Here is a 13386-nt window from a genome sequence, read left to right on the forward strand (position 1 = left end):
TTCAATTGTATATCTGTTAAATTTGAGGGTTTTGGAAAATGGTCGTAAATAGTCTCTTCCAAGTTATATATCTGTTAAACCAGCCCAATTGTATATCTGTTAAAATGGTCGTAAATAGACTCATTATAATATTTGGTAAAGATAAGTTAATTACGAGAAAACTTGAAAATATATAAAATTTGGTAAGATTATATAATATTGAAAAAATTAACCCAATCTCGAAGGATAATTGTTGAGATGTACTACGAAGGCCCAAATACGATCAATAAGTTAGAAAAAGTTGATTTTTTAATTAAATCTTGATGGTCGATCCCACCCAAGATGGACCGAGAAAACCTAGTTTAATGACTCTATTTCTAACAATTTCTAAGGGTTTTCTTGCAAGACCCTATCGTTTTCTCTTGTGGAGACCATTTTTAGTTCAGGTATAGGGACGTTTTTCCTTTTTCTTTTTCTTTTAATTTAAATTTTAGTCTATGGACTTTCATGTTTGTATCTATTTGGGGTGTGTTTAGAATATTTAAAATGTCTATAAACTAGATAAAGAAATATTTAAAATGTTTTTGAATATTCAATGTGTCTAATAAGTCTTGAAACTTTATAAATTTTAATAGGTATTAAATTTTCAATTTCGTGTCTAATTAAGTCATTAAATATTCTATATTTTTTAAATTGACTAATCGAATGGATGTGAATATAAACTTTTATGTCTAATGAGATTCTAGACTTTCAATTTTTAGTATATTATATCAGTAATCTTTTCTTTAAAAAAATATTGAATAGACTAAAGACTTAATATACATAAAATTGAACTTATAAGGATTTATTAGACACGAAATTGAAAGTTTAAAAACTTATTAAATATTAATTACCCGAAACTATTAAAAAAAAGCTCCTTCAAAGTTAGGATTCGAACCTCTACGTTTTAGGACAACTTCATGGAAAAAAAAAATTAATAGGTGATGTGTACGCCATTGGTAAGGACAAAATAGTATCCTTTGAATGGGTGAAATTTTATGAAATATAACTAAATTTTGAAGTTTGTTTCAATTATGATTTGAAAAGTTTAAAAGTATATTTTTTTTTTAACAAATTTTAAAAATATATTTTTTGTTAAAATAAATTATAAAATTAGAATTAAGGTTATGTGATATTATTTACAGTTATATTGAGAATTAAAATCGTCGTTATGATTTATTTATAAAGGGTGAGAATATGCTATAAATTTTCCATTAAAGCAAGGAAGAACGGCCCAAATAGGAGGCATCCACGTGGCAGGTGATGTGGCACGTAGAGGTGAATCCTAGTAATCAAATTCAAACTGACGTACATATATATGCATGTAACAACAAACAAAGTGCTCTGAATTCTGTTCTAATCTCATTGATATCCATCATCAACTACAACTTTTTCTTTTTCTTCCAAAAATAAATACTTTAAAAAAGATAATTCTTTTTCTAAAAAAAAAAAAGGAAAATTGGGCTCTGTTTCGTTGGTGGATATATACGTTGGATTGATCATAGTGTTTGTCTATATAGAGACAATTACAAAATATCTCTTTGTCTCTCTTTTCCACCGCCATTTTCATCTGCAACTTCCAGCCTCTCAAGCTCCGCTGCCATGGCTGCAGGAGGAGGAGAAAGAGAGTCGTCGAGATCCAGACCATATTTGAGCCGATCCTGTATTCTTCTTATAGGTAAATCAAACGTTGATATCCTTCTTCTTTTCTGTTTCTCGTAAAAATTAATTTTTTTTATAAAAGTCTATTTTTATTAATGGATTAAAAAAAATTCTTTTCTCCGTTCTATATTTGTATTTTCCTTAGAAACGCCAAACTGCATGTGAATTTTTTTTTTTTTTTTTCATATTTTGTAGTTCGGTATTTCTTCCTCTTATTTTTTATTTAATAAATAAATAAAACTAAAATTAGTTTTTAAAGTTCTTTTTGCCCAAAAAAAGAAAAAATGCAATGACTAGTTTCCACCATGCTCCCTCCTCTTTACTACACAAATTAAAAAAAGTTTAAAAATAATCTTTGAATTTTTTTTAAAAAAAGTGATTAAATAATATTTATTATAAAACGAAAATAAGAAACTAGCATGTAGTTGTTTTTTTCCTTTAGGATTAAACCTCTGATCTCATATCGACCATACAGTTTCTGTGTTAGGTTTATGTCGGTGCATGCCGTTGTTTTCAAGTTAGGATTTTAAGATTTTTTAAACATTACTTATATTTTTAAATCGCTAATTTTAAATACACTTGAATCAAGTGTATCAATACTAACCAGAAACAAGAAACAAAAATGTGAAATGAAAAATGAGAAACAGAAAATCGTCTTAAGCCGTGACGTTTTATATGAGATTGATGATGATTTTGAACAGTGGTATCGGGGATGGAAAGGTTTGTATTCAAAGGGGTGGCGTCGAACTTGGTGACGTATTTAACAGACGTGATGAAGATGAGCAACTCATCGGCGGCGAAAACCGTGAGCAGTTGGTGCGGTTTCACTTCCATGCTGCCGTTGCTGGTGGCGCCGCTAGCTGATTCTTATTGGGATCGTTATTCCACCATTTTAGCTTCTGCTTTTCTTTACGTTCTGGTAATCAACTTTTCTCTCTTTATCCGTTAATTTTGTTTTGGTTTTGGATGATGAGTCATTACACATCATATGGCCCAAATGGACCATGACTCATTACTCCCACATCATATTGTGTTGACATTATTTTGCTTCTTTTGTTTCACTTCCCTTTTGGTTATAATGTCTTAATTAGTTGTTTTCTTTATACGGGTTTTAAGAGAGCTCGGTACTTGTATCTCAATTAGTTGAGATGGGAGTTTGACATTTTAAGTATCACAGAATTTGCGACAATCATACTAATGGTTGAACGCAGTTCGTGGATTTATTTTAGATATATAACTTGGTGCATGTTAGGCTGCACCCTTTTTTGGTGCAGTCCAGATAGCACCACAATTTTTGTTAACTTGAATCATTTTGGATCAGCTTCAATCTAAACTTTACCTAATCATTGTTCTTTCTTTTATTGAGATAATGTGAGATTATAGCTACATGTTCAACTTGGCTCTTTTTGAGTCTTTCTAGTTAAAAGATTGATCTAATTTGTAACAAAAGAGCTTAGTAAAATCGAGATGGTGCTATCTTTAGCACTAAGAAATATAGGACTAGTAGGTTGTATACCTCATTAGTGGATTGGGATCATGTCTTTGTTTATATACAACCTTACATTACCTCACTAGTATTAAGTAAGGAAATTAGGAGGGACATATGTCGGAGCTTATTTAGAATATATATTTCAATTGGCTACATCCTTTTCAAGTGGTCAATAACTCCTTTTCAATAAAATTTAAAAAAAAAAAATTGTTAATAACTCTTAAATCACCAATTGACCCAAAGACTTAGTTTACTGGTGAAAGTTGGACATCCTGAACCAACCTACTCTATCATCTCAAATCACCCAAAGCATTAAGTTGATAGGTAAAGACGAATTTAATATTATATTATTCAATAATAACTTTTCAATTTAACTCAAAATAAAAAAGATTCAACCCAAATCACATTCGTAACACTCTTTAGCCAATAACTATTTATTCTTTACAAATTTGAAATACTTTATAATGTTCTGTGGTTATGATAATATTTTTTTAAAAAAATAGGAAATATAAATATTTTTTAAACCATTTAGGGAATTTTTTTTAAGAGACATATTTAGGTGGGATCCACAAAACATGTTTTAGAAATAATTGAAAGCCCATGAACACATTTGTAAACTTTTAGGAAAAGGCATATTTTTTTTCTTTTTTTTTTTCTTTTTTGTATTATTATTATTATTATTATTATTATTATTTATTATTATAAGTTGTACCAGACTACCATTGACTTTCGAATTGGAGTGAAGTTGGAGTGAAGTATTTGAACACCTTGGGAGATATTTAAAGAAAATTAATGTGTTTTTAGCTCTAGTCAAGTCAAGAAGAAAGAGATATTTAAAGAAAAATTAATGCATTTTCGAATTACTAATGTTTTAATTACATCTTGTACTTTTAAATTAGAAGTTAACAATTTAATCTATATATTTTTTAATTTGTAATAATTTAATTTCTACTATAAAACTAAATTTATTCAGCAAATTTATATTTTAATTTTGATTATGTAATGATTTGGTTTTGTGAATTTATAGACAAACTTGATATTAATAGGTTATTAATCTACCATGGTACGAAAATTACTAAATATTAATAGTATTTTTAACATAGAGATTAAATTGTTACAAATTTATAAGAATAAGGATTATATTAATATTTATTGATATCTAAAGGACTAAATTGTTCCAATTTTGGAAGTATAAAGATTAAACCATACACAACAAAGTTTAAAGATAAATTATTTTTTACGATCATTATGAGTTTTAATTTTTTTTTTTTTTTTTAAACAAAAAAAGCCCATTCCTCGAATTTTCTAATGGAAAAATTTAAAAGAAAACTAATATTAAAGCACACCAATTTTGTCTCTTCTTGTGGAAATTTTTGTTGTATTTCCTTTCCTTAAAAAAAAAGCCATTTTTGGAAAAAAAAAATGAAATATTTGACAACTACTAAAAAAACTATTTTTTTAAAGTTTGTTTTAAATATTTTTATATAAAAATTAAATAAAAAAAGACTTATAAAAAACAAGTTTTTTATAAAATATATATATATATATTATATATATATATATACTATATATATTATATTAATCAAGAATTTTGAAAATGATATTTCTAGAAAGTGAAAATTTGAAAAATCGATTTTTTTAAGGGAAATTATTTTAAAGGGTAAAATTATTGAAAATATTTACAAGATATAGCAAAATTTTAAAACTATCAATGATAGACATTGATAGACAATGATAAACTTCTATCAGTGTTTATCACTAATGGAATAACATCTATCATTGATAGTTTTAAAATTTTGATGTATTTTATAAATATTTTAATTCATTTTCTATATTTAAAATCAATCCTCAATAAAATTTTAATTTAATGAGTCCTTTCAATTTTGTCAAGCTTTTTCGCTTTAAAAATGAAGTTGATTTATCATTCAGAATCTAGTCGTATATTATTTTAGATTTTTTAAAATACAGATTATTGATTAAAAACAATAACTAAACTTGTTTTCTAAAAACATACTTTTCACTTGAAAAAAGGGGGGAAAAGATAGAAAATTTTGAGGTTCTACTTTGGTTATTATATATTAATGTGATCAGTGTAAGGATAGGGGGCTGCAAATCTTTAGGCAAAAGTGAATCAATGATTTGGTTCAATTATATATCAGCTTTTTCATTTTTAAAAAATAAGAGCTATGTCTTTTTCTTCCCTTTTTTTTCCCTTACTATAATTTTAGCCAAAACTTAATAATTATGAAGTGGACATCTTTTTAAAAAAATACTTAGTTACATTTCGAGTAGCGCCTATCTTTATGCATTCTACTAAATTGTCTAATCACAATTTGACATGTGTTAACTTATTCTTTTTTTAATATATATATTTTATTCTTATTTCTTTTTTTATATATATTTTAATAAAAAAAAATTTATATGAATGACGAGAGTGAGATATAAAAAGATAGATTCTATCCGGATGTATTTAAGTATTACCCATTTTTAAAGTAAAATATGCTAGAGAATTTGGATTACTCAGTATATAAGGCGTCGAAAGAGTTACACTGCCAACGCTTTCGCTTGGGCGTTAGTAAATACTCTTCTGACGAGGTTTTTCTGAAGGCCATGCGAACGTGTGATCAACTGTTGGAGATCCTATTCTGACACGTTTTCAAGTCTTTGACGACGGTTTTGAGTGTTGGGAAGCCATGTTTTCCTTGTAGTATTTGCCTTTTGTGGAATTTAAATATTTCGAAAAGGGTACATCATTTCCGATTGTTTGCCATAAGAATATGATCTATTTTTTCTTGAATTGCAGGAAAGAAAAATATATGTAAAGAAAAAAAAAATCAACTACAGAAAACATATAAACCCAGCACAAATCACCCGACAATGAAGTTGGCCTTTGAAAAAAAATATCAAACTTCACACGAATATATCAAAATCTATTTTATAAGGAGTGTAAGTTCCCTTGATTTTTTCAATGCTGAAATTCTTAAACATGTTCCCTCAAGATGGTACCTCTTTTAGGTTCACCATCTTTGATCCAATCACAATTTCTTTTTATTGGACCGAATATCCATTTGGGCTTTATAAACCTTGATAACCTATTAGCTAGCATGAGGTTCCATCTCAAAATCAATTGGTAATGATAAGAGTAGCCCATCTATCATATCAAGAGTGTGAGGTCCCTTGATTTTTCCAACGTGAGATCCTCACATACCAAATCTCTCTAAGAAAAATATAAACCGGTGAGGATGTAGAAGAGGAAATTCGAAGATTGTCTCCTTGTCTAAGACAGTCCGGGTGAGGAGATTGTCTCTTTTGTTGGAGGAGATTCTCTCATTATTTGAGGCTGCTCGTATTGTATCCTTCGTTTGGTGTTCGAGATTAACTGATGGAGAGGTGCACTATCTTGCTAATATGGCAGCGTGTTTCAGTAATTTTAGGGTTAGTTTTGTAAATTATTCTTCTTCATTATCTAAAAAATTTGGTATAGATGATCGCTTGTTTGTTTCTCCTTTGCTAGTTGTAAGTAGATGTGTGTTTCATACTCGAGTTACCATTTACCTTAATTTTTGAACAAACAACGAAGATTACCCTTTGTTATTGTCAGGACACACTAATAATGTATTAATATTAACCATGGTACTCGTAGTGTATTACCAATGAAGATTTAGAGGAGAGAGCGCAAGTGTGAGCATGAGGAGGGAGTGTTAGTGAGAGAGTGAAGAGAAGCATTAGTGAGGGAGCGAGGAAGAGTTCGAGCGCAAGGGCGTGAGGAAGGAATACCCTAGCATGTGAGATCACTACTATACAAATGATCTTAATCTCACACTCACTAAAGTCACGAGGGACAATTTGGATAATTGACACACTCTTAATGTGTTTTAACAAGGTAAAACGTCATACATTATTATTTTCATTTTTTTTTTAGATAAAACAACGAGTTCATCATATGTATGACCCAATATTTGGAGGGAAATGAAAACTTCCCTACTTTTTGGGATTTTTTTTTTAATCTTTGTCTCACATTATAGTCAAGTGAAATTACAAGAACGGAACTTCATGCATGCATATTTGGGTCTCGCTCTCTCTTTTCTCTTTCTCATGTAAACCGGTCCCTCTCACTCTTACGTCCTTACTCTCATTCCCATGTTCGCTCTACAACACAAAATCGTTGAAATCAAATCTCACAAAGAGAAGATACAAACCATGTAGAAGAGAACGCACGAAGGAAAAAATTGAAAAGATGGAAAAAGAAGTTACAAGTAATTTGATGATGATGTAAGCAAGTGCACAAAATTCAAGTTTAAAAGTGACTAAAGAAATCTTTTTGGGTTTTAGGATTTAAGTTTTTTTATAAAATTGTCTCTAAAAGTTAAGATCATCTTACAAAAAATAATGATAATAAATACGAAAATAAGCCAATAAACTAAAAGGAACTGTTCAATTCAACTCGAGTAGTTTGGGTTGCACCGATGTATGGTGCATTGTCCAGCCAAAGCCCAATAAAAATCTAGGGAAAAAAATTGAAATTGAATTATTTTTACTTTTTCCTACTGTGTATAGAAAAGGCAATGCAAGCTGCATCATTGCTCATTCCATATACTGGGTAGTTACGACACTTGCATATATTTTCGAATTAGGTCGATAATTTTTTATAATTAAACCTGATTAAATTTTGAACAGGGTCTAGTTGCTTTAACATCAACAGCATTAGCAAGATCATGGTCGCCAACAAACATGGCCTCCTTGTTTCTGTTCTCGTCCCTCTACCTCATCTCCCTCGGTCAGGGTGGATACAACCCTTCTCTCCAAGCCTTCGGCGCCGATCAGCTCGACCACCACGACGCCGAACTCCTCACCAGCAATGCAAAAACACCGACATCGCCTCATCCGAAGAAAAAGAGCTTGTTCTTCCAATGGTGGTACTTTGGAGTATGCAGTGGCAGCCTTCTTGGTGTGACAGTGATGTCCTACATTCAAGACAACTTTGGTTGGGTGATTGGGTTTGCCATTCCCATGTGTGCCATGGTTTCTTCTGTTGCTCTGTTTGCTTGTGGCACTAGAATTTATCGCTATAAAACAGGTGTTGAAGAGGATCAAGTTGAGGAGAGAAGGTTTGTGAAGATTATGGAGATTTTCAAAGCCACTGCTTCCAGGCTCATGTGTTGCACAAGTGTTGCTGCCTTGTCCAATGGCGACTCTGATGATGATGTTGAGTTAGAGTAAGAACCAAACCACTTTAATTTAAACTTCAAAACTCTATTTTATAATTATTTAATTTTTTTTAAATTAAAACTATAAATATTATTTTCATGGATGGGTTTCTTTGTTTTTTAATACATAAAATCTAAGTTAAGTTTGAAAAACTGTACCGTTGGTAATGGTTTAGTTTTTTAGTTTTTATGTCTTTGAAAATTGTTGGATTTTTTGAAAAATACTTGAATTTTTAGTCAAATCCTAAAAAAAAACAAATAATATTTAAAAAAAAAAAAACTATTTTTTTAAAGCTTATTCGGTAACTATTTGGTTTTTCGTTTTCTGTTAATTAAGTGTTTTTTCCTCAATTTTCTTACAATTAGATGTATTTTTATAAGTAAAATAGTTGCATTCGTAATCAAATTATAAAAACAAAAAAATAAGTTTTTAAAAGGTGGTCTTTTTTTAATTTTCAAAATTTGCCTTAGCAAAAAATAATAAGAAGGTGTAGAGGTAGAAGGAGTGGTTATAGGTTTTGTTTTAAAAATGAAAAATAAAAAGTTACTTAAAAACAAATAGTATTTTTCTTAAACTTCTCAAACTTCTCTTTTTGTTTATAATATTTGGCTAAGAATTTAAAACTTCTTTGAGAAATTTTGAAAAAACAAACATAATTTTTAAAAACCAAAATAATCTGGGGAAGGCTAAACTTTTAACCAGCTGATTAAATGTGATTTGCAGGCTTCAAGAGAGCAAGCCACTGTGTCATGAAAGCTCAGGAGCAATAAAGGCCATGGTTGACAAAAACAACATGATTCCAAGAGAGAGAGTGTGTGTACCAGATAAGGTAAAACTGGTTCTGCGGCTATTACCAATTTGGACAATGCTTCTAATGTTTGCTGTAATCTTCCAACAACCAGCTACCTTCTTCACCAAGCAAGGCATGACAATGGAGAGAAACATCGGCGCCGACTTCAAGATCCCACCCGCCACCCTCCAGAGCGCCATCACCATCTCCATAATCCTCCTCATGCCGTTATACGACAAAGTCTTGATCCCGATCACCCGTCTCTTTACCGGTGCTGAGAAGGGCATCACTGTGATGCAGAGGATGGGCGTTGGAATGTTCCTCTCCACCATTGCCATGATTCTCGCTGCCCTTGTTGAAGCCAAGAGGTTGATGATGACGAAAACTGCATCGTCGTCGCCGTTTGTGCCGCTTAGTATCTTCTGGCTTCTGCCTCAGTATATAATCTTAGGAATTTCAGATATTTTCACAGTGGTGGGGATGCAAGAGTTCTTCTACTCGGAGGTTCCGGTGAGCATGAGAACAACGGCGTTTGCGTTGTACAATAGTGTGTTCGGCGTTGGGAGCTTTTGCAGTGCGATAATGATATCGGTCGTGGAGTTGTTGACGAGTATGGAGGGGAAGCCGAACTGGTTTTCCGACGACATGAGGGAAGCTAGGTTGGACAAATATTATTGGCTGTTGGCATTTTGCAGTGGGTTGAGCTTTGTATTGTATGTGATTTGGTGTAAATGTTGCAGAACAAGTAGGATCAATGAAGAAGAAACACAATATTGAATTTGAATCAAGCTTTGTCAGTTTGATGGATTTTGTAAATATTTAGTGAAATCATTAAATTGTGGAATCAGATTGTAATGGATCTTTTTCTTCCCACTCTTTGTTAAATAGATAGAGAGAATAAAGATGAGAGCTGGATGCTTGACTTCAATGTAGTCCTGTTTTGAGAGGGATAAAATTAGTGAAATAAATTAGGTCTCATTTTATAATCATTTCATTTTTTATTTTTGTTTTTGAAAATTAAGTTTATTTCATCTAATTTTTTTATCATGATTTGCATCTTTATTGAGTATAATGGTTAAATTCTTAACTAAATTTTAAAAATAAAAATTAACTTTTTGAAAACTATTTTTTTTTATTCTCAAAATAAAGGTAGATAACAAATAAAAAAATTTAGATGTTAAGCATAAGGGAAAAATTTCAAAATCAGAGGTTTAATGGGATGAAATGAGAAGTTCATGCAAAAAATTAACGTACTTTGCCAAGTTCCCTAATGTACCAAACAATTATTTTTGTCTCCAACTTTGAATTATGGTTCTAATTATGTCTCGTCAACGTGTTAATCGACCGTTGCTTGTTAACAAAACTATTGATCCACATCCATCAAAATCAAGTCATGACATTGATCTTCTAAGGATACAAATAGCCTAAACTCATGATTTTGCTTCTACATTATCCACCAAGTTTCATGCCAATAAAAGATGTGCTTATATGTTCGTGATGTTCAACCTTTTCCTCTCTTCTGACAAATCAGGACAATGTTTATACTTTAAATCTCCAACTCCAACAATACATACACCGAATCCCATCGTATCCAATTAATCATTCTCTTATTTTCTTCCTTTCATGCAAACTCACGGTAGCCATACCATAGTCTTGATATTCACAGCAAACCAACAACTCTCGAATAGGTTTTTGAACCACTAAGATGAGTCACTGAACTCGAACCAAACAGGACCTAGAACTCAGCAGCCAGTAGTCGATTGCACCAATTAACAGGTGTAACAGATATTAGATCTCACCGAAAAGGCAAAAACATCAACTCTGCTGTTCCTCCCCTATACTTTAATGCAGGGAGTACTCTTCAAGATTAAGCCCCTATTATCTTTTCCCCAAAAATCTCTACTACCAACTTTAAAATCCAACGCAAACGACTTTATTCAAATATATCGCCTATCTAGATCCAGAAAACTGAAAATTTGAGTGTGTAATTCGAACATTTCAAAAGATAGAAAAACTTTATTTGCATGGCCATTCATGCTATTGATTTTATCGTTCCCATCGAAGGTTATTGGAGGAGTCCAATATCTATATCAAATCATTTTCAAGTCCCACATTTGATAGTCTTGGATCCTATAATCTACTTTTCTAGGAAGTAAAAGGAAACAGACAGATCATCAGAACCACCTAGTTCTTTAGAAGAAACAAATGTTTTTGTAACACACTAAAGGGGCACTTGAAGATCTTTTTTCCCCTTTCCTGAAGAGACCAGTGGTGTAAGACAAACGCGTAAATGAATTAAAAGAAAAAAAGGCATGAAATGACAAGTATATCAACTGAAATGTTTTCTAGTCCTCATTGGTATAAGTTTTACAGGACTGCAATTCATGATGTATTAGCATTTCATGAAAGAACTTTTGTATTCTTAGATCTTTTAACCATACATTAGGAATGAATACTCCAAGCACCAGTCTCATAGAGGCACAAATTTCATCTAGAAGGAATGTAAGCATCTTATTATGATCCAAAATGAGGTATGCTAAATTCGAGTGGCAAGCCTCAAAGCCATTTTAAAACATTCAAAGGAACAAGAAATAACACAAGGCTTTACTTCCAGTATGCACTTAAACTAAATAAATGAACACCCTTACGCCAAACAAAACTCAATAAGAGCAGCAAAACTTCTTTCTATTTCTAAACAAAAATCTAGGGCATATTAACCATTCGATACAAGTCAATCACAACATCTGCAGTTTAAACTAACCACACACAAACAACTATAAACGCAAATTTACATTCCCCACTTCAGATTTCCAATGGAATTTACCTCATTGATGTGAATCGTGACCATTCACACCCACATCGACCACCGCTTGCTTTGGCTTCCCCAAATTGCCCTCTTCACCAAGATCATCATCAGAATCCAAAGTGAACTGACCCTGAAACCCAAACGGCTGCATCTCCGCCCCGATTGGGCGGTAATGCGAAAAATCACTGGTGCCTCCATTTCTATGAATGATGATTGAATATACACCAATCACCAAACCCACGAGAAGGGCAAGATGGCAATTGAACTGAAGCGTAGCAATTGCTCTGGCTCTGTGATATTCAGGGTGCCCCTTGCATTTTATAGTGTAATTTCCTCTGCTCTTTTCGTGTAAAGAGCACCCATCAGTTATCAAGTTGGTGAAAAAAGACAACCCCATCTGTAAAAACCATGTCCCCTGCAGAATCAGCCCAGCCCCACGAACAATTTTGGAAGAATTCAATTTGGGGGATTTCAATTCAAACATTGTAGAGATAACACAAATCGTAATCGGAACAAGTAAGAGATCAAAATACCGATTCTCGATTCCACTGGTATCTTTCCTCTGCAGGTAGAACAACAAAAACTCTTCCACAAAAGCAAATAGCGCAATTAAACTGAGGATTGTTGATGGAAGATGAAATGAATCGTTGAGATTGACCAGAAGACCGAGAATCGAGTAGAGCAAAAACAGAAAAGCAATGGCCAGAACTGGTAACTGGAGGGTGGAACCGACTCGATCGCTGGAATTGACCGCATCGAAAAATGAAACGAGGGAATTTAAAATGACGAGAAATGAGAGAAGCAAGGCGAAGATGAACGAGAGGGATGATGAAGATGAGGCGATTTTGGCGGTTGACGGTGGAAATTGAGATGGGGTTTGCGCGGTGTTGGGAGAGGAGGAAGATGCGTGTGGATTTGGATTTGAATTGGCAATGGAATTCAAGGAAGAGAGTGCCTCCCACGCGCCGATGAGGAAGAAACCCCCGCCGGCGATGGACAGGGTGAAGAACCCCATAGTTGGATTTCGCCGGCCTTTTGTTTTGCAGTGAATATGTTTTTGCTGATATGAGACGATGAGAGTTCTCCTCAGACTGCTTCGAATTCTTCGGTCTTTCTTTCTAATCCGTTTGAGCTTTGACTCTTTTTTTTCCTTTCTTTCTTTCTGGTTTTCTTTTCATTTTTCCTTTTTTTTTTCTTTAATATATAACAATATTTTTTTAGGCAAAATATAACTCAAAATATTTTTTTTCTTTCTTCTCGTTTTTCATTCATAAATGTTTATTTAATCCATAAAGTTTTAAAATGGATATCCTATGATTTAAATATAAAGGGGTGTTTAGAGCAAAAATTATCATAAGATTATAATAACTTCCTCTTGCTACCGTAAATACTATTTCAAAACCTCTAATTTAT

General features: G+C 32.2%; 2 protein-coding genes across 2 annotated transcripts; one reads left to right on the plus strand and one right to left on the minus strand.

The window, feature by feature from the left end:
- The first annotated feature begins 1493 nt into the window (after positions 1 to 1493).
- LOC120091794 (protein NRT1/ PTR FAMILY 5.8-like) lies at positions 1494 to 10040 on the plus strand. The gene is made up of 4 exons (XM_039049914.1): positions 1494 to 1696; positions 2382 to 2599; positions 7847 to 8385; positions 9101 to 10040. Exons 1-4 carry the CDS (start codon positions 1621 to 1623, stop codon positions 9942 to 9944), a joined length of 1677 nt encoding a protein of 558 aa, XP_038905842.1. The 5' UTR covers positions 1494 to 1620; the 3' UTR covers positions 9945 to 10040.
- Positions 10041 to 11659: 1619 nt separating this feature from the next.
- LOC120089723 lies at positions 11660 to 13130 on the minus strand. Its single transcript, XM_039047093.1, has one exon. It carries the CDS (start codon positions 12986 to 12988, stop codon positions 11993 to 11995), a length of 996 nt encoding a protein of 331 aa, XP_038903021.1. The 5' UTR covers positions 12989 to 13130; the 3' UTR covers positions 11660 to 11992.
- Between the last annotated feature and the right edge of the window lie 256 nt (positions 13131 to 13386).

The sequence above is a fragment of the Benincasa hispida genome, chromosome 11 (assembly GCF_009727055.1).
Source record: "Benincasa hispida cultivar B227 chromosome 11, ASM972705v1, whole genome shotgun sequence".
Classification (NCBI taxonomy): domain Eukaryota; kingdom Viridiplantae; phylum Streptophyta; class Magnoliopsida; order Cucurbitales; family Cucurbitaceae; genus Benincasa; species Benincasa hispida.